Source organism: Dreissena polymorpha, chromosome 4 (genome assembly GCF_020536995.1).
Source record: "Dreissena polymorpha isolate Duluth1 chromosome 4, UMN_Dpol_1.0, whole genome shotgun sequence".
Classification (NCBI taxonomy): Eukaryota; Metazoa; Mollusca; class Bivalvia; order Myida; family Dreissenidae; genus Dreissena; species Dreissena polymorpha.
This window is the reverse complement of record NC_068358.1, coordinates 121,286,046-121,307,593: the sequence shown is the minus strand read 5'-3', so window position 1 is coordinate 121,307,593 and position 21,548 is coordinate 121,286,046. Positions and strand designations below refer to the sequence as shown.

Here is a 21,548-nt window from a genome sequence, read left to right as displayed (position 1 = left end):
ACAGCCGATTTGACCTGATTTAATCCATTTACAAACGTATGGGTTCAAAAAATAAGTTCATTGCATTAACTATGATAATGATTATCAAAATGGGGCCATACGCCACCCGATATATCAGCAATACTTTTCTACAATAAATATGGTAACCATATATGTAAGTGTTTGCCGTTCAAAGAACAATGTATAACAATTTATTAACGTGTTCATGTTTTCATAGAGTTAATAACTTTGATCAATTTTGTGATATATTAACTGAATGTTAAACAATAATGAATTCTCGACAACTGGATTAAATATCACATCGTCATTACATGAATAACATGTTGTTTTTTTTAAATTGACAGCATAACATAAGAATTGTTATGGGAAATAATTAGTGAAAAATAAGATTATTTAAAGTGACGGTTATTACAGTAATATTAACAAATATATATTGCACATAATGTTTTGAAATGTCGAAATTATTCAATATCATTGTCCTGATAAAACTTGTTATTACAGTTGAAGACGTGCCTTCGATTTTGCGTTTTCGTGTAAACGGAATCGCTCGATAATCAATGTGAACGATTGTATTTGCATAAAATGATATATAAATAATCACAATAATATTGAAAGATTGTCTGTGTAAAACTATGAGTACTCATTAATTTCAATTGATTTCTTTAAGACGATCACCGAGTAGAACGTAAAGATATGTGTAGTTAAGTTGTTCATATCTTTAAGAACAGAAGATTGAATTAGCTCAAGAAGGCAACAGCAACTTGGGAGCGGTAATTGCATCTCTCGCAGTCATTCACACAATTTTTATCTACGACAATAACGCGTTTTACCCCTTCAAAAACATAGTAACTTCTTTTAAACGTATACATTTATACATTTTTATTTTACAATGGCCTGTCAGACAGTCGCATTAATGCTATGTCGTTTTATATGGACGTTTCAGTCGCTTCAACGTAATAACGTAAACGAAAATAAATGTGTTCCGAGTTGGTGTTCACAAGTTGTTTTACCATAAACTTTATGTTTAGCTCTTGAGTAGAATTTTGAATATCTGAGATGTATGTTTACGCATTCTACACTTTATAAAAGAAACTTCAAGCTTGCAGAATTCTTAAAGACTTTTGATTGTATTACATTTGAATGTTACCATATACATATGTTTAAATAAAGTTTATCTAGAGAAACCGTTTTTGTATTGACACATTGAAACGCGCAAACAACAAAACATAACGTTTACAGTTCGTTAACTCTCTAAAGCAATACTAAAATCAACGTTTATTTCACAGTCATTTTAATATGTACATTACATAAAAGTTTAACAACATCTAGTACAAATCACAATAGGTAATTTAAAGCTGTGTGCATCAAACCTTTTTTTTTGTACCTATGTGTCTTTGGTAAAACCAAGCCATCGGCCCAGGCGTTCATGCATTTATATGCCCTAATGTCGTATGTAATGGTCCTCCGCCATTTCTATTCCGCCGTCTTTATGGAGGAATCAACCCAAACGGATGCGTCTTAACAAACGTCACTGTGATTTCGCTTACACATTCTACGCAAAGTCCTCGTTTTACGCACCATATAAGCAACAAACACTCACTAGTTGTAAGTCTTTCTCGATTTCTTGCCGATGGTTCCGTAAGAAGGATTTGCAGTTGTAATCCGACCCGACCCTGTCTAATAGATGCAGTCCTTTTGAAATTGTATTTCGTACCAAATATATCCGATTATGCATCCACACGATAATAAAACGATAATCTGCACAACTGTATAAAACATTGTTGAACCAAAACAAGTAAACGATCACACATATCTTCACACAAAAACGTCAGTCATGGAATGATTAATAAGTTACTTAACAATGTCCATATGTTTCATATACAACCTCATGTGTTGATTTTCTGAAGGTTTTCTTCAGACCATTGTATTGTTAAAAAATGAAGAATTCAACAAATAATATTTAAACTGATTGTTTTTAATAACCGAAAAGAACAGAATGAAAACAACCAACGAACTAGCATGAATACCTAAATAGATTTGTTCACATATGTCGACGGAGAAAAGAAAACACTCTTGTGAAACAGATAAAGTGCTTATAGACCATAAAATATCTGACCAATGCCGTCAAATAAGACTTGTGTCGTGCACAGATAGAAAGCAATTAAAACAGATCCACGTATCGCTTCAACTACACAATAATGCTGTTTATTCGTTGACATATAATCTGGCATTACTCCCCATAATTTTAAATTATTCGAGATTATTTATACAGTCACGTTATTGGTCACAATACATTTCCACCAATACAATTTGTAACAAACGCAACGGCCAGTAACGCCATGTATTGATCAGGTCCGAATAAAGATCTGGCCTGACTGTTTCCTCCGTATATGGCCCCTTGACTGGCAAATGGGTCCTCTGCAATAGGGAACAACTGTTTAGAAACATCATTAGTATTGAGTAGTTTTTTTGTTAGACTTTAGACTATGTCATGTACTTAGAGATTTTGTTTAATATATTATGAGTGAACCTTGTAAATACATACAAAGGAGACATGTAGCACATACATTTGTTATACTAGCAACTGAATCTTAATTAATTAACCTCTGCAATTAACGACCATTACTCGTGATATGTTTGTATGTGATTTAATGTGAATAACTACATGGAATATCTGTCCAAATGGTGGACCTAGAGCTACATTTACATTCATATTGGTTTATATTTAACAAAAACCAATGCCAACAAAGCGATCAATATTGACAAGATGACGATGAACTTTCTAATTTACATTACATGTATACTTTTTATTATGTTTTTGAACACCGAAGTTGGCATTTGCTTAGATTCTATGTAAGATACTGAACTAAACATGCCGAATCAATCAGTCACAGCTTCAAACCAGCTGCAAATCGAACCTGGTTTTCCGTATTTTCTGCGTACACTACTGGTTTGGTCCACGTGTTCGTTAGAGTGCGATTGGTTCGGTTGCCAGTTTCTTGGTGTGGTTGATTTGTTGCGATAGGTAACCACAATCTCTGGTTCTTTTGTGGTGGTGGGACGTATTTGTTTTGATGAATAATCTACAAAAAGAGAAACGGCTGTAATTTAACGATTTGCATTTCCTTTTTTTAAAACAATACTTCTATTATGTTTACAAAGGTCTATTGACACGTTGAATAAATAAATGTGCTATGAGATTACATATTTCTTAAGACGAACTTCACAACGTCTTGTTTTCAAGACAAGAATCAGCCCAAAGCTTTATTTCCCTATAGATCGCATTTTTAACACGTACACATGTAAAGATCAAAATCACGCCATACAGAGTTTACGTCCTCAGCGACTTAAAGATCAACACGCTTTTAAATCGTGTATACAATCATCAAGTCCTTAACACATTGGCCGAAATCATAGCTTATTAATGCACGGGTGCCTATAAGATACGAGAGTAAAGGTGATCATAAATCTTGATTAGATTCAAACAAAATTACAATTTGCATACTAAAAATCAAACGCCTTCAAATGCTGCCTTCACGTATTATAAAGCTTAGATCCCCTGCAAACAGGACTTTAATACGAGCTTGTTCACCGTATAGGCTCATTATTTCCCTGTCCTCTCCTAGGAAGTTGGACGCCCTGCACGTGTAGCGCCCGTAGTCGGCCGGCTGCAGGTTGCTAATGCGCAGGCTGAGCGTTTTCTGGTCCGGGTTTTGATCCGAGTCGAACATTTCCACCTTGTACTTACCCGAGCTGCAGAGCAAGTATAGCAAATAATGTGTTTTAGTGTTTTAGTGTTTGTTGTTGGTGCGATAATGCCTTATATCATTATAGGAAAAGAAAGCTTTTGAAAAGTATAGGTTATTATCTACCTTCCCGTGATATTAATAGCGAAATAGTACCGAAAAAAAAACTAAGCATTTTCAAAATTTCTATTTATTTATATCAGATTAGTTTGTTGTTGTTTTTTTTTCATATAATAAATGTGCGCTTACCATGCAGAATAAGTGAGTATTGACTTTTTCTTTGTAAATAGCTTTCACATTTATTCCAGCAATGTATCGCGTGGCGTTACAAAGACATTGTAATTTTAATTATAATTCATTTTAACTAATGCTTCAAACTTGTTTTCATTGTTTTAAAACGATTACAGTTGTTCAAACATTTAGACCTTTTTGTGATATTCCTCAGGAAAGGTCCCGGGTCATCAATCCCATTTCACATACCTATCTGAGGCCAGCATCACCCCGTCTCTTTCCCAGACGAACCAGTTCAATGGATGGGCGATGGCGTCACACTCGAGGATGGTCTCCTTGCCGGGCACCTGCCCAATCCTCGTGGTCTTCATTATCACTTCCGGGTGAACTGGAGTCGATAAACAACGCTTGTGTTCAATAAAATGCAACGTCAAGTCGCTTGCTTGTGTAATCATATGGAAATGGTTCAAATGATTAAGAGATTAATTCGGATTTTCGTAAGGGATGACGCTCACCGTATAAATTCAAAATTATTTATAGAAAATTTACTTCCGGTTGATGAGGTCGTTCGTAACTCAATTGTTACTAAAATAATGTTAATTCAGATCGCTTTTCTATTTACTTTTGCATAAATACTTTACAATTTTACAAAAGTTAACTGCTAAAATCCTGCAACATGATGTATGATTGTTCTGGAGATTACATCTATTGGCTGTGTTTATACAATTTATCTAATATATTTATTGCGTTTGGAAGCGTATTTTTCGATATTTTTCAGATTATTTTGTTGTCCAGAAATTTTGTCACAATCATATCCATTGTATTTACGTATAGAATTGATACAATATTTTTCTTAAAGGTCAATGTGATCCAGAATGGCAGTACTAAATGTCATTATAGAATAGAGCACAAGGAGTTAATAAATAAAGTAATGTATTGTTGTTATTATTATGATCGTTCTAACATATGGAATGACAATCTCACAATGGCAACCCATATATACACTGTTTAATACACATTACATTGAGATAAATAACAGCTTAGTAGTATGTGTTTTCCTACAGCTAAATTAAAGCAAACTTAAGGGGTCGTGTAAACGTTTGCTTTACATGTCTAGTATGCTATAAACTGGTACTTCGTGTATATAGCGGACTACTTTTTTGGTCTTTAACTTTCGGTTCAGACTTGTAGACGATTTAACTCGTCAGAATGTGTCCATATCGTAATTCTTTTGTTTTAAATTTCAATGCATACATTAATTGGATGAATACATTTAAATTTACCGTATACAACTAAAAACCGTAAGTTATTAATCCACAACAGCGTTTTTATTGATTTTTAACTAAAAGCAAAACACATCGCAAAACTGCACGCACTGGTCTGCTGATATTTCGTCATGGATGCATCCTTCATTCAGTTCATATACGCGACTGTGTGTGAATTTTGAAACCCAGTTACATTTATATATGACGTATGTGTGTGTTAATGATGATGTATTACATTTAAATTTGAAATGATGTGTTAGAACACATTTTGTAAGTAGAAAATAGAAATCGGCTTTGTCTATTGGGTTTTTGCTTAAGTGAAACAAACAATTTAGTGTGAACAAAATCTTATGCGTTCTACTTGAGTTTGTAATATTTTAGAATGCTGATAAAATTTGCATCGATGCATATAGCGATATATTGCCGTGTTAATTAGCTTTTTAATGGAATTGTTGAGAATTATTTCGCGCGGCGTAACAGGGACAGATCACAAAGATATTACTACGAAGGTTTGGATTAAGTTAGGATTATCTGTGTTTCCTGTTGCTTTTCACAATTTAACAATAATATTTTGACTATCTCACCAAAGATTTTTTAAATAAATATTGTAGGATACAAAGAATAATATGTTAATGCAATTGTTCTCTTGAATTTATCTTACGATTTGAAGAAAGTTTAAGGGCGAAGTTTGTCGAGTACACACTAGCAAACTGTATGCTCTATTTACTCTAAATTAACTCTCATTTGGCTTGTACTTACAATTGACAGCGATGTTTATTCGCCGTATCGCTTTCTCCCCTACCCCGTTGTCAGCCACGCACTCGTACGTGCCACCGCAGTCACGTGACATATTGTGGATTCGGAGTATCTCGCCATCAGACCCAATACCTGTTAATAAATGTATCATCGTTATTATGATCACCATCATCATCACCATCAACAAACAACATTATCATTATCACAAAAAATGATGATCACCATCATCATCATCACTATCGTCGTCGTCGTCGTCGTCATCATCATCATCATCATCTTCTTCTTCTTCTTTTTTGCTGTCATTAAACCTATCTTAACTTTTATTGAGAGCAATTCCAGGAGCACATACTAGCCTATCTCAAATACTATTTTAAAAGTGTGTAAAATTTTTGGCTTTACATTTGAATAAGTAATTCCAAATAATGTTTATCAATAACAAATACCGGTCAGTTATTAATTAGCACTTTTAGCAGAATGTCATGTTCTGCCTAAGACCCAATTCCTGGCGAATAGTGTATCATCATCATCTTCTTCTTCTTCTTCTTATTCATCATCATCAACATCATCATCATCATCATCATCATCATAATCGTCATCATCATCGTCATCATCATAATAATCATCACCATCATCATCATCATCATCACCATCATCGTCGTCGTCGTCGTTATCGTCATCATCGTCGTCGTCATCAACATTATCATCTTCATCAGTATCATCATCAATATCATCACCATCATCGTCGTCGTCGTCGTTATCGTCATCATCGTCGTCGTCATCAACATTATCATCTTCATCAGTATCATCATCATTATCACCATCATTATCATCATAATCGTCGTTATCCTCATGATAATCATCATCATCGCTATATTGATCTTCTTCTTCTTCTCACAACCCCCATCCTCATATAATCCTCCAACTCCTCTTTCTCATCATCATTATCATTATCATCATCAGCAGCAGCATCAAGTGTCGGTTAAATCATTGATATGTATTAATCAAAACTGCTAAATTAATGCAGCCTTCATGATGCTTTTCCTCAATAATTTGTAAGCATTTAACAGCGTTTAAAATACTCTTATTATATCATAAGCTTCAAATAATGCAGTGGTAACGATAAGGGTTTTTCCCAGGCGACCCAGGTTCGATACCAGGGAACTGATTAATTATTAATTCAACATTTTATCTTTCTATCATAATTATGTAAGACTATTCTAAATATTGTAGTTTGTTAGTTAAAATTTTAAATCACATATTTCAAACATGTACGACGACCTCCATGAACAAGTCGTTTAATGTTAAGGCAAATATTTAACTAAAGTTGGGTCTGGAACACAAACTCAAAACCATGTCTTTTCATTGATCAAAAGGCAAGTAAACGTTACGACTTCATTTAACGTCAAAAACAAATAAATGATTTCGATCAACATACTCTTAAAATTAAGAAACGCGCGCGTGAAAGATTGATAGAAAATTAATATAATAAGTGAAGTTTAATAATAACACTTAGCAATTATACTTTGTTTTCAAAAAGTGAATCGTAACTTCACTTAGTACATGTAGTAAGATATTTTATAAGACTGCATCAATCATTATTTACGGTCACTCACGTTCCCTCACTCTCGTGATGGGGTTAGTGATGCGGAACCAGCTTACATCAGGGGGCGGCACACCAGAAGCGTTGCACGTTAGCGTCACAGTTTCCCCTTCCGACACTTCTTTGTCCGAGCTGGAATTCTGGTCAGCTATAATTGCTGGAACTTGAAAACAGAATAATGTAAGTAAATGGGTAACATTCTGAATATAATGCTACACTTTAAAGCTTTAATAATAATTTACATGCTTAATAATAGGACAAACGTGTATAATGATTTTAGATGTCTATAACGCAAGCCGATGTATGAAGCAAATAATAATATATGTACATAAATACTAATTAAATGAAAGCTATAAATGTACAAATGTATAAATGTAAAATTTCAACAAAGGCATTTCCTTTTTCTCATATATGACTTTTTATTATATAAGACCAAAATCTATGTTAATTAAATAAAAAACAAATGTACACGTTATGAACGGCCATTTGCCTAAACGTCACCAGCCAATGCCGTCCCTTCACACGACACATCACCAAACCCACATTATTTTACAAACGTAATGTGCCGTCTATTCTTAGTGTATAAATTTAATTAACTCAGCATCGTACGTACAACAGTCATAAACGAACGTCATTCTTAGAAACACTAACGCTCTCGTAAGAGACGTACCTTGCACGTACAACATCACCTCCATCTTCTTGACGGGTTCCGTGTTGATCTGGCATATGTACATGCCGGCGTCGCTCTGACGCACCTCCCGAATGTGCAGGTTCCAGCTGCGCTTGAACGGCCGCTCAACACTCATCCGGGTATCTTCGAATACGCGCTTCTCGTTTAACGAGACGACGAAACCAGACGGTTCGGTCCACGCGACCTACACGTACAAGAGTTAGCAGTAAATGGTTCGATTCCCAGTCCCAGAACATCCGAGTTGATCATATTTGAGACATGCTTATTATTGATTATTTGGATCCATGAAATTTAATATACAAATGTACGATTCTATAAACAAAATTATACAAATGCATGTTCATGTACATGTTTTAGCACATTCTCTCCTAGTATTAATTACTTGATATAAGGTACGTGTGAAACATGCAAGTTAATGAATCGATAGCCTTGTCATGTCAACTACTTAACATAGGAACATGTGGTATTTTGAAAACACACACTTTTATCAAACAAATTGTATATCTGCCACATGGCAGGAAATGTAATCAAAAACATTTCGTAATACGAAGAGGCAGTAAATTACGAGCTATAACCATGGACGACAATCCAGTTGTGTACTATTTTTGCGTGCGGAGAGATATTTAATTATCCAAACATGTTGAAACCCATCGGAATGGTCATGCTGTTATCAGGGTCCTGGATATTTGAAGAATATATCTTAAACTGTTTTATTATGCAAACTGGAGTGATTCTGTTACACATTATAAATAAAGCAACAAGTATCTGGCTTTTGTTTTCACCGCTTCCATGCAATACATGTAACATAATTATTGTCACATGATTTAGGTGTCGTCTGCCGATTGCGATATTTCCCCAGTAACACACACCGACTTGAAGATTTTAAAATGTTCCATACGACAATAAGATAGATGACTTGGCAACAGTTGAACACACAGATAGTGTTCTTACTCAAACAATGCGTTACAAGGTTATAAAGAGCATGTCGACGACATCCCATTACACTACGTATAAAGGTCATTCCAAATAACTAAACAAATCACGATGATGATTAACTGTTGTCCTTAACATTAATTTATAGTAAACAATGTGTAGTCGAATTAATGTACATGTGTGAGATTTCTTTTCGAAATATAAAAGCTGCTTAATTAACGGAAGGTTATTAAATGTTTTCGTGTAACAGCACTGCAGATATCAGGTTGACAGTCTGTTAAAAATTGCGAATCTGTTATGACAAATGACTATCTCGTAATAAAAACAGTTTTACTATCGCATATAGTAGTTATAGCCATGTGCAATATTTAAAATCCCATTGTATCGCATCGCAAAAATCTGTCGATATTTCAATAAATTATAAGGTAATAGAAACTTCATACGTTGTAATCTAGACGTGTAATTTCTCCACCAAACATACAAACAACTTTACACGAAGACACAGCTATACTAACCATGTGACCGTCAGTAAGGTGCTGTATTGAGCAAGGTAGCACAGCCAGACCTCCGGCTACCACGGTCACGTTCGTTGGAGGTACGCGGAAACTCGGCTCTGCGGCGAATACTGCAACATTTGAAATGTAAGTCAAGAGGGCAACCAGAGCCGTTGTCAAAAACGGGTTTCGTGGCCCACTACACAAAGCTTAAGTCGATAATTAAAAAAGGTGCGTTGGACGTACGGCGAATGTGCGTCTTATCCTGGATCGACAAATCGTCGCAAATCCTGCAACTACAATTAGCTCAAGCATTTGAGATGATGCTGCGGTACGTACGTCAAATATCAGATCAACAAAAATGTCCCGAGGAAAAAAGTGGTCCATCGTTCTTTAAAAACAGTTACCTGACCAATATTATACGTTCCGACCCTATTTTTTTGTTAGTGGCCAAAGTTGAGTTAACGAAATTGTTTTTGGTCATAATCGATTGATATTAAGTTTTACCTACAAAGATTAAAATGGAGATTAACAGACTTCTATCATTAACGAAAGTTTAGCCTGCCTTAATGCCATAATTTTGGAGACGTTAGCATAAACGACTTTATCGGGGTTTACATGGCACGGATTAACAGATTAATGATACAAGCGATTACGGTAAAAACACTGAAGGGTAAAGAGAACATTGGCACGTAAACGGAAAGAATAGTAATCATATTATTATCCTACCATTTTCTTAAAATGTGTTGATTTATTTTTCTCTGTGTTCACCACTCAATGCAAACGGTAACATGCTTTGTAGCCTGCTATGTTCAAAGTGGGCTACTCGATTCCAATGCTCGAATTCGCACAACAAAAGACCATTGAATTGCACACACATTTTTAACGATCACCTGGTAATATAAATACTGATCGATATAAATATTTAACAATTTCCTTGTTGGGAGAATGTCTTTTGTGTTACTCATACCAGTGCCAATGAGCAATGCAACTTGTTTTTGGTACATGCGCAGGATGAGACATCATACTTTGTCGAACATAAAAGCCTGTATCTTGTTGCCTTCTGTGTACCAAATCAATTATTCGGGGGACCACGTGCTGAGTGAGCAACAATCTGACTGCCTCGGTTATCAAGGGTCGATCTATAACAGACAGTCGAAAGGCCACGATGCTTGATCTTAGCGTCAAATTTCGCAGTCCAAATCTCGATACAAATTAATTGATTCTTTCCAAATTATACACAATGTTGAACGCCACATTAAGGTTTTTGAAATATGATTGATTACAAAGTGCTTTCCTAGAAAAAGACCTGCGCTCTGACATGCAACCGAAGTGGGTAGTCGAAAATATTCGCCGATCGATGCATACAGCAGACAGTTTCGTTGTTTTATTTTCAAAAGTAAGTTTTGTTTACGACTTTATGTTGTTTTTTGGAAGACTTGCATTAAATGGACATGGGAACATTTGAAAAGAAAAACAAAACAATTAGGCATACGATATTAGTGCAGTTGAATACACGTGTTTGCAAAGAGAGGTTAAAACCCCAACTTAATTTTTGGGAAAGTATTGATTTCTATTCACCCAAAATCATAAACTCATAAACAAATCCCTTGCGTTTTGTATAAAATATTTGACAGCATAGCACGAAATTAGGTAAACGTTCATTCGCTTAAGTGTAGAGCTTACGTTCATTTACAAATTAAAATTTAAAAAATAATCCGCATAATATATCAAATAAACTTAAAATATCATCAAAACCAAAAAACAAAATCAATCATAAACTTTTTTCCGGGAACTCATTGAAGATGAATTCAGCGACAAAAGATCATAATCGTTAAATCACATGTCGTTTTGTGCAAATTTAATTAAAGAAGCGGCACAAAACAGACGGTTGCTTACGTGATTTATCACCCAAATACGAGCCACAGCAAACACAGACGTTCTCATTATGTTTTGGCTTCTAAAAAACCGATAGGAGGAATCATTATCAAACCAAATGATGAATGTACAGGTTTTTACAAACACATAAAGCATATAACATGAATTATCGGTGGGTATCCCATAAATCATCGATCAGCAGCGCTGTCTGTGTCAAAATACGTTGCATTTGGGCGTTTGTTCTGATTGTTCGGGGCTTGCTTTCGCTCACAAGACGTTGTGTCGCTCGTGGGATAATCGCTTTAATCTCTGACATATTTTGGACTTCATAGAAAAGAATACGACATACAATATCAAATAGTATGTAGGAATGTCTATACATATCAAGGTGTAAACTGTTGTTGTTGTGGTTTTTTTTCAAGTTGACCGGCCTACCTTTCGAAACACGTTTAGATATTATTCCTTATTTTATTTCCTTTCAACCTAATTGTTTATTATAGGAATGATTGCGACTTTGTATAAAACAAATAACTTTTACATAAAAATTCACTAAGATAGTATGATACAAGTTTGAGTGAATATCAAATTGCTCTAATGATTTTAAAGATGGTGTGTTAAACTGTCTTGCTTTTTTTTAAGTTCAAACATTTTAAGAAACAGATAGACCATAGAGACATTGTACACATTGGGAACCTTCCTTCAATGAATTCTCTAACTTAAAGGAGAGGCCTAATAAATGAAAATATGTAGATTTCCAACGGTGACAATGACATTTGATAAGCTGGCTTAGAAATCCGAAAGTATCAAAAAAATCGGTGGATAGATATAATAATGGTTTATGTTCTAAACTTTTTATGGAAGTAAGTGATCGTTAACAATAACCATGTCGGTTATAAAAAAAAACATATTGAATAAAAGATTTTTTCCGCCGCCTATAAAGTTTATTAATAAAGAAACGCTTGTCGTACAAGTGTAAGGACAAATATTGACAAATAAAGGAAGCCTCGTCAACCTAGAGTATTTTAAACTTATGTTATTTTCATTCGGTCGCAGGTATTTTGTTCATTATAATTCGCGCTTTCATTAATTTTATTGTTTCATCAATTTACAAATGTAGTTACTCGAGAAAGCTTATTTTCTCTCTTAAATCATATATTATTTTAACGTCATCAAGGTTATCTACGCTAGAACCAGACGATTTCATTAATGTATTTCTATAAATATGTTCACAACTCAAAGCGACACCTTTGTTGTTCAACGTTGTTTCTTTTTTTCTTATAATTTCTCTTTATTCTGGATAATGCCATCAATAAAATAATCATGTTGAAAATGTAAATAAGATCGATTACACTATTTTACCATACCTTTATGATAACCTTAATCTTATCTTATTTAATATGATCTTTTTACATTTATTTGTGCAAACGAGATTATGCGTTATCAAGGTCATGAAGTTAAGGTTTTAGCATTAATTCTGGAAAAGGGTAAGGTTCGGTAGGTGTCATGTACCTTTGTAAGGAATACATATTTGCAAGGTAAATGCTTCAATGGATTGAACGTTGGCATGCTGACAGCGTTTTAACATAACAATGTTAGCGTTACCATGAGGTGTAAACCTGTTGTCGATCTTACGTAAGCTTATAGTGTTAGCGAATTATCAGCCTCACGTTTGCTTGAAGGATTGGTTGTTATATCGGCAGCGTGCCGGACATAGACGTCCGGCCAAGCTAAGGCGTATGTTTTTGTTTATAATACATATCATCCAATGCTGTTCCTTCACTAAAATTTATTACGAAACCAGCTTTCCGTATGTTCAGTCAACTGATTAAGGAATTATGACGTTTCGTGTGTGACGTTAAAAATCTGTGACGAAACAAGCCAGTTAAATCTAGGGTTCCAGTGTAAACAGACGTGTTCGTGTTTTTTAATCAGTACCCAGAAGTTAGAAAAAAGCTTGATAAATAGGCATCGAAAAAACTCCAAACATATTTCGGATTCTCTGTCTGCAAGGAAACTTCAGAAGGAATAACATCAATCGGTCTTACCAGTCATTTGATTTCGTATTTTTTGTCATAAAAAATTTGATATAAATGTTTCATTCCTAGTCTGATTTTAACAAATTAAAATCAATACATGCACAAACAGAAAATCGATATTGTTGAATGTTTTATTGTTTTAATCATAAGATTCAGGTTATCATTAAGGTATGGTAAAATATTGTAATCGATCTTATTTTCATTTTTCATTGTAATCAACATTTTCATTCGTTTCAAGTGTGTGCTTCGTTTAAATTATTATTATCATCGATTTTATTGTTGATTTTTCATTTGTTGCTTAAGTAAAGCTATCACCGTTTGCTGAGACTGGCTATGGACGCCATTATGTTCAGTTGTCGTCGCGCGATCGGATTCTTTACACATTCAGAAAATATATTTAACTATTTATAGTTACGATATGTATAATGAGATATTATATATTCTGTGTCAAAATCAAATGTATTGTGTGAAACACTTTTGGTTGGCATTCTCATCACCAGAACTAGGCTATTATATTCTTTTAGCTCCATTAAATTTGTAAGATCACCTTATGCTGCAATCTATTTAATTGGGAGGGTTATAGCAGCCTGACGAAAAATAAGATCATACTGTGGGAAAAACTCTAAAACGAACATGAACTGCCAAACTATATTTTTGAGTTCACATGTTGATTAAGAAAACATCATATATATCCGCCAAGCAATATCTAAACAAGACAAGTGCTTAAGATTTGTATAAGATTTAAACACATTGTGCCAACACCATAGCGACAAGAATTTGAAGAAAATAACATTGAAGCACCGGACATCCCTGTTAAAAACCCCAATGACATCGTTTGCGTTCGACTGACAGGATCTTGAAAACGAGACTGTATTCATGTATCTCTAAGGAGTTCAAACGTTCTTATATTCAAATTCCATTTTCGCTGATTCTGTTTCGGCTCCCTAAAGAGTAAAGTTACACTGTTTGAGAAGGGTAACAATGCGCTATCAACTAAGATGCATGCAGGGTAAATTGCCGTCAAACATGCGATTCTAGTTCCAGAGAACTCCATATTCTTTGTTCTGTAAATTTGTTTACCATAAAGGACAGAAAGGAGACACAATACGCTTCCATAAGCGGAATTATTATGTTCCGTTTTTTGACTCTGTAAATCATTTATGTTTGTTTTTTGCATGCGAAAATTGTTTATTTTTTATGTTTTCAATTCATTTGCATGTTAGGTTTCTTCTGTCGGTATGAATAATTTAATAGCATAAATTCACACATATTTACGGCCCTACTGAAATAATTAACGGTTGCAACATAAACTTTGCATAGGTTTTGATATATGGTGAATAGGCATAACAAAACAACTACATATGAACAGGCATACAGTATGCACAACAAACGATGCTCGTCTAATTCACTCTCATCACAGCTTGTGTTGTCAAGTTAACATAGACCATGGGTATGAACTGATGGGACCTTCAATTAGCAACACTGGAAACCGCGAACGTAAAATGATATGATTAGTAGTAGTTCGCGTATCTTTCAGATGATCCCGCTAGCCTTTGGATTGCGATGACAATACCATTTCGACAAAAAATAGCAAATTATAAATGCACCAGACTAAGGATTATTCCTATTAGTTATCAGAAATAACAGAATAAAATAAATGACGTTTAAACTTCATTTATTGGTCAGAAATGGTTCTTTACTACGTATTATCTCGACACTATATGAAAAGCGTACAGTGGGTAAAATGCCAATGAACATATGTTTTTTCTCGATAATACAATAAAACACATTAGTCGTGGTCACTTTCGAGTTGCGTCGGCCTTACCTCGATCTTGCTTTGGGACTTTGTCAAAATCGGACATTGGACGTACGTCTTTCGTAAAATTATCTCAATTGAAACGCATGAAAACTGGGCCCACACGAAAGTATGTGTCCAAACAATATAATGACATCCCGTTCCTTTAATGAAATTGATAGAGACCCACATTAATAATAATGACTTTAATGGTCACTCTCTTGGACTCTGTATATAAAAACTAAATCACCGTGGCGACAACGTCATGAGTGTCACCGACGTCATTAAACAATAAGATATGTTATATGAATAGATCTCAATGATATAACATTTCTCCAAACATTTGAAAAAGAATGAAATTGTGCAAATTAAACAAAACAAATGAATTATCAAATAACAATTGATTAGACGTATAATCAATGTTTATGAGGGTTATGAATTGACTCCTGTTCCTTGAAAGGCATCAACCGTAAAGCCATTTCAGATCAAGTTATAACATTTGCTGATATGTTGAACGCTTGTTGTTAACCTAGATCTCGATAAGCTTTGATCCGAAATATCAGAAGATGAAAAGTCATTAATGCTTCTTTGTCTTGTTCCTCTTGTTCCTCTTCTTTGCATTGTGTTCTTGCATTATATGGTATTCTCGTTATAATTGTTTTCACCTGATTTACATACCTTGGCTATGTGGTGCCACTTGTTGCAAGAATAGCACCTTTTCCCATAAGCTATACAATGCTCCTTTCTTGCATGCACTTGATTTCGTCCACAATATACACACGGTGCGTAATTTCTCTTTGCTATTTTCTGTCTTTGCAAATGCAGTTTGGTCCGACTCTTGACTGCATGAATGAATTCTCTGGATTCTTCTTCTGAACTGCTTGAAGTTTCACTATCTGTGTAGTCATTTTTGCGTCTGTTGGGCATTTGTCTTCTGCCAGTTGTATGTCTATCTTGACAAATCTGATGATTAGATTTGCTATTTCTATCCTTATAATCGCTGCTACTAGATGTTTCAATTGAAGTGCTGTTCTCTTTCTTCTTTCTGCGTATTCTATCTATTTCCAGTGCTTTGTTATTCATCTCCTTTAACTGGATACTTGTACTCTCACTGATTTGTGCAGCACTAAGTGCTTCTTGGAGAGTCCACTTTTTATATAGTACTTTCCTAACAAACTCAGAATTGCTAGCAGTTTGTACGAGATGTTCAAGTATACGATCATCTATGTCAACAAAATTGCATGAAAGCGCCTTTTCCCGTAGCCTAGCAGCATATTCAATTGTGCTTTCCCCGCTATTGGGGCGCATCTTAAAAAAATATCTAGAGTAATGTTTGTTCTTTTAAGGCGAAAAATAATCCGACAACTTACTTGACAGCTTCTCATATTTTATGCTTTTCTCCGGATATCTAAACTTCTACTTAGCCTTTTTACCTCTTGCCCGCCGTAGATTAGTAAAGCGTCCGTTTTATCATCATCTTCAGTAATTTTGAAGTATCTGATTTGCCTTTCTAAGTCCTCAAGCCATTCACACCATGCCTGGTCCGTTGCTATGTGGTCGCTGCAGTCCACCCGAAACGGTTGCAAATCAAGCCTTCTATTGCCGTTCGCCATATCTCAATTCCGTATTATGCGCGCAATAACAGCTGCATCAGTCCTCCAATTTTTTCTCTCTTCGCCAATGTAAAAGACTCACACTAAGACTGCTCGCTATTTCAATACTTTAATGGTCACTCTCTTGGACTCTGGATATATAAACTAAATCACCGTGACGACAACGTCATGAGCGTCACCGACGTCATTAAACAATAAGATGTGTTCTATGAATAGATCTCAAGGATATAACACATTGTCAATTTGGAATAGCATTAACAGCAAAGGTTATGAGTTTCATTTATAATTACAAATAAGTCAGTATACATGTCGATGATTGATTTTCTTAAATGTTTTCTTATATATTGCTCAGATTGCTTTAAATGGCGATTAAGTCAGCAAGCATTATATTAATTACGTCCGTACTTTATGAGACAAAATGTATACTGTAATGCACACAACTCGATGTATAACGTATGTACCTGAGTAGACAAAAAATAAAAGCATGAATGCAAAATCATGACGAGCAAATTGAGTAATATACACAGCAACCTCTTAAAAATACCAACCCCTCACAAATTCATTTTAGTTACGTTGCATCGCTGGAGCTGACACTACATAATGTAAAAATCAATTATATCATTTGTGTGCGACTGGTTGACAGGATGTTTCAAATGAGTTGGTATAAATGTATCCCTAATCAGTTCCATATTTATGAACTTTCACATTTAGAATTCGAAAAATCTGTTTGTTTTCGGCTCCCTGTAGAGTACAATTTCAATTTTTGTGAAGGGGTCAAATGCGCTATCGCCGTAGATAAATGCTATGGAAATGACGACCGGACATTGAAAGGTGGTCCCCGAGATCTGGTTGCATTCTTCAATATTTTAATTTTCTGGTCCTTTAGTATTTTTAATGTGAGCTAAGCTGCCTTAAACGGAGGTTGAATATATTAACATTAATTAATGGTCCTGCTACAAAAATAAAAGGGTTGCAAAATTTAGTTTGGAAAGGTTATGTATACAAAGACATTTAGAAAAAAAACATTTTGTGCATAATCTATGTAAAAAAAATCTAATCACCGTCAATTTATTAATGCTCATTTATTTATTCAATCCAATAACAATAATGAGCTTATGCTTTACATTTTCAATGATCAATGGATGTCACTGATATAACTTTCAAACGGCAGCGCTGGAATCCGGGAATGTAAAATGATATCATTGTCCGGACACGCCACGTTCTGATGGTCCCGTCGGTGGTATGGCGAACTCAATACCGTTATGTGAGCAATTATATAGTGCAAACAAGAGAAATGAGTCATACAATGAGCTTAACATGAATCATGTGGACTTGGAAAATCAAACTGACTGAACATTCATCGTACAACACGAATTCCGTTTATAACTTATTAAACAAGTATCTTTTCTTTATGATTTTAAAGATATGATTCCCATTGTAATCGTCCAGTTTATAACAGTATTTGCGGCATCAGGTATTGTATAATTAGAATAATAGATGCCAAACAAAATCATAAACGGTTGAAGATGGAATTCAAAATCAAATACTATGTTCTTGGTCAAATGTTATTCAATAGCCAATTACAAACTGTAAGTTTGTTATTATAGTTGTTTTGCATCTGCGTTTAGAAGATTGCGTTTTCATCATACACTCTTAATGATACAAATGAGCTCTTCCAACCAATGCCAAACACAAACAATCTTACAGTTCAAGTGTTTTTTTTTTAATTTTCTGTACCTAACGGAATTAACCGGACCTCGTTTTTGACCCAAACCAGAGAAAATACCTTTTATTAAGTTTATTTCTATCATACTGACCTTAACAGTTTTTTTACAATTTGTATTACAGTAAACTGTGGACTAAATTTAGAACTGTTTTTTAACGTATGGTAAAAAGTTCAAAATTAAGTGAAGAAACATTTGCATTTTCTATAAATTACAATTATTTTATAACATCAATTATAAAGCCTATAGTATTCGGAGAAAATTTACAGCTTGAAATGCATACATTCTCATCATATGTTGACAAGATTAAGGAAAGGATAATCTTGAACGGTTCCCTGCTTTTTCTTAAGAATCATAACAAGGATTGAAACCAGTAAACGCCAGGTCAACCAATAACACACTGTCGTGTTTTGCTTACGTCACGAAATGCCATGTAGACATTTGCTTGCTCTGAGAATAGTACTTGGCACCAATCGTTAATGGAACAAACAAAATATCATTTTCCGTCGTATAATTTAGAACTAACCATTCAATAATTCAAAACACAAATGTTTCACCACAAAGCTCAAGTGCTAGACAAGTTGAAACTAAAACCTAAAAATACATAACACAATAATTCATGTGATATCCATAAGCATATTATTGAAACTTTGTTTGCTACTGTGTATTGTTACTGTTGTCAAACATTATTGCATTTTTGAGTACGTTCGCAAAAAGTCATGATCAATAAATTCCCTGAACCCGTTACGTCTCCACATTCTGAAATGATTTTAAATTCAATAACACACAGAAAATGTGGAATTCAAGACTAGCAAAGTGTTTTACAAATAATGATTATCACGTGAAGAATATTTCAGACGACAGCAATCGTGTCACAGTAGATGGCATGCAGTAAGAATATAATGTTCCATTTAATACTTGTGGTCTACATTGTTGAGGAAAAAATAAATATTTCTTTAAGATGACATATGTTATAAAATCTTATGTAGCAATATTTAAATTGTGCTTAGATAACAACTAACGATACTATTTATAGCAAGGCCCATAAAACCATTGTTGATGCCATGGCGTGATACCTTGCTCGTTTCATATGTTATTTGCAAAACAATTACATATTGATCATTAAAATGTTAAGATATTGAAAAGAACAATAACAACACAAAACAAGTACAAACCTTATACTCGTATAACACATTTAAGATGCAATTGTGCGAATTTTTATTCATGCCCCACCTGTTAACTATAAAGTAGTTTAGTGACAATAAATATTTTGTAAATACTTTAAACGAAATCCATAGTTGAACGTATCTACGAAACAATTTATGCCTGATGAAATGCTGTTTATAGGTAGCGCAGTACGTGTATGTATTTTGTTTCGACAATCATGGAAGCTTTGACACTTTCAAATAACAGTATATCGGCCCATTGTTGCAAAACGGTACCATGTACCTTCTAATTTCAACGTCACACGGTACCTTTTTACACCAAGGGGGCGATATGAAGCCACCATCGGCTACTTAAGCTCAGATAATATATTTGTATATGCAAATACATATGGGTAAATTTTATAACTGGAACTACATCACCATATTATATGACATTAAGAAATCGAAATAAACACACCCGAAATAAAACCAAGTATAACGTGATGGATAAGTTGTATCAGTTTGTTCGCATGCTTGAAATTTCAAAACATTACCAGAAACAATCTTGTCAGATTTCAATAGTTTTTTTATTATTGCAAAATACTGATATTGCGCATCGACTACATCGTAGCACTCGCTCTTAGACATGGTATAATTATTTGTGTATGAAAGCTTAACTGAACATGCTTCCAAAGTTGGTTTTAGAGTTCAACAATTGTATTTGAAATATCGTTTGAATATTTCATGCATATTCATGCGTTTTTATGTAATGGTGAATATGGGAAGCAAAGCAATATGTAATTAGTTTTTGTTTTATTTCTAATATATTGTAAACAATGTATCGTCGTACAATAAAATTGACTTTAACATTAAGAATAAGCAATAAATTTGGCATTTACAACAGTCCAATAGGTAAAGCAGGAAATGGTAATATATATTTCGGTCAACGTATCTTTTAACTGCTTGAATTAAACAGTTCCGGGTAAGGTCAAAGTTCCCGGTTTACCTTTTAAGCTCTTCAGACAATCACTTGACTTTCGTGACAATGGAGACGTCAAAGGGTACAATACATCATCCAATGGGTGTACAAATAATCGGACAGAAATGGTATTAATGTTTGGATAGACTGTCAAAATTAGAGTTCATGCAATTAAAGAATGACAATCGGACGTGGAAGAAGTATTAAAGATGCATTAGGAAAGGCCCCGTTGATGTGTTAGACACAACACTAATTGATTAAATACTCTCTAGAGGCAGATGCGATCGTCGAGAACTACCAAGTTTGAACATGGTGTGTTCTATAGCTTCATTGTTATTTAGAACTTAGTTTAACATGGCATGTAACGTGATTATCCTAACACAGTTTATAAACCCTAAAGTAGTTAAAACGTGGTTTACGTCTATGCCTATTCATGTTTCAGGCTTTTTATCACGCCCATATATTTGTTTTGAATATAAATGCCAATCAATAACATCACTGATATAATCACTTCTTTATAAATTACGCTACAAATGTTGATGTCCCATCATTTTATTGCTGAATTTCATTGAACAGATGAAAAAGTTACAATTTAGAATCACACCTAAAAGTTTATATATCTTAAAGTGGTCAGTGACTTGCGAATAATTCCTGACAGAAGT

General features: G+C 34.3%; 1 protein-coding gene across 3 annotated transcripts in view; it reads right to left on the bottom strand.

Moving 5' to 3' along the window:
- Positions 1 to 1,263: 1,263 nt before the first annotated feature.
- Positions 1,264 to 21,548, bottom strand: part of LOC127880063 (lachesin-like) — a 34,735-nt gene continuing 14,450 nt past the window's right edge. For 2 of the 3 annotated variants that reach the window (XM_052427292.1, XM_052427293.1), the window contains exons 3-10: positions 9,738 to 9,847; positions 8,269 to 8,473; positions 7,612 to 7,761; positions 6,002 to 6,130; positions 4,227 to 4,365; positions 3,593 to 3,753; positions 2,919 to 3,083; positions 1,264 to 2,418 (exon numbers count right to left, since the gene is read on the bottom strand). In XM_052427292.1, the coding sequence (XP_052283252.1) occupies positions 2,285 to 2,418; positions 2,919 to 3,083; positions 3,593 to 3,753; positions 4,227 to 4,365; positions 6,002 to 6,130; positions 7,612 to 7,761; positions 8,269 to 8,473; positions 9,738 to 9,847 (1,193 nt within the window). In that variant the 3' untranslated portion in view covers positions 1,264 to 2,284. Of the gene's footprint in view, positions 2,419 to 2,918; positions 3,084 to 3,592; positions 3,754 to 4,226; positions 4,366 to 6,001; positions 6,131 to 7,611; positions 7,762 to 8,268; positions 8,474 to 9,737; positions 9,848 to 15,455; positions 17,170 to 21,548 lie in introns of those variants that run through there. The other variant, XM_052427294.1, reaches the window with a different exon arrangement.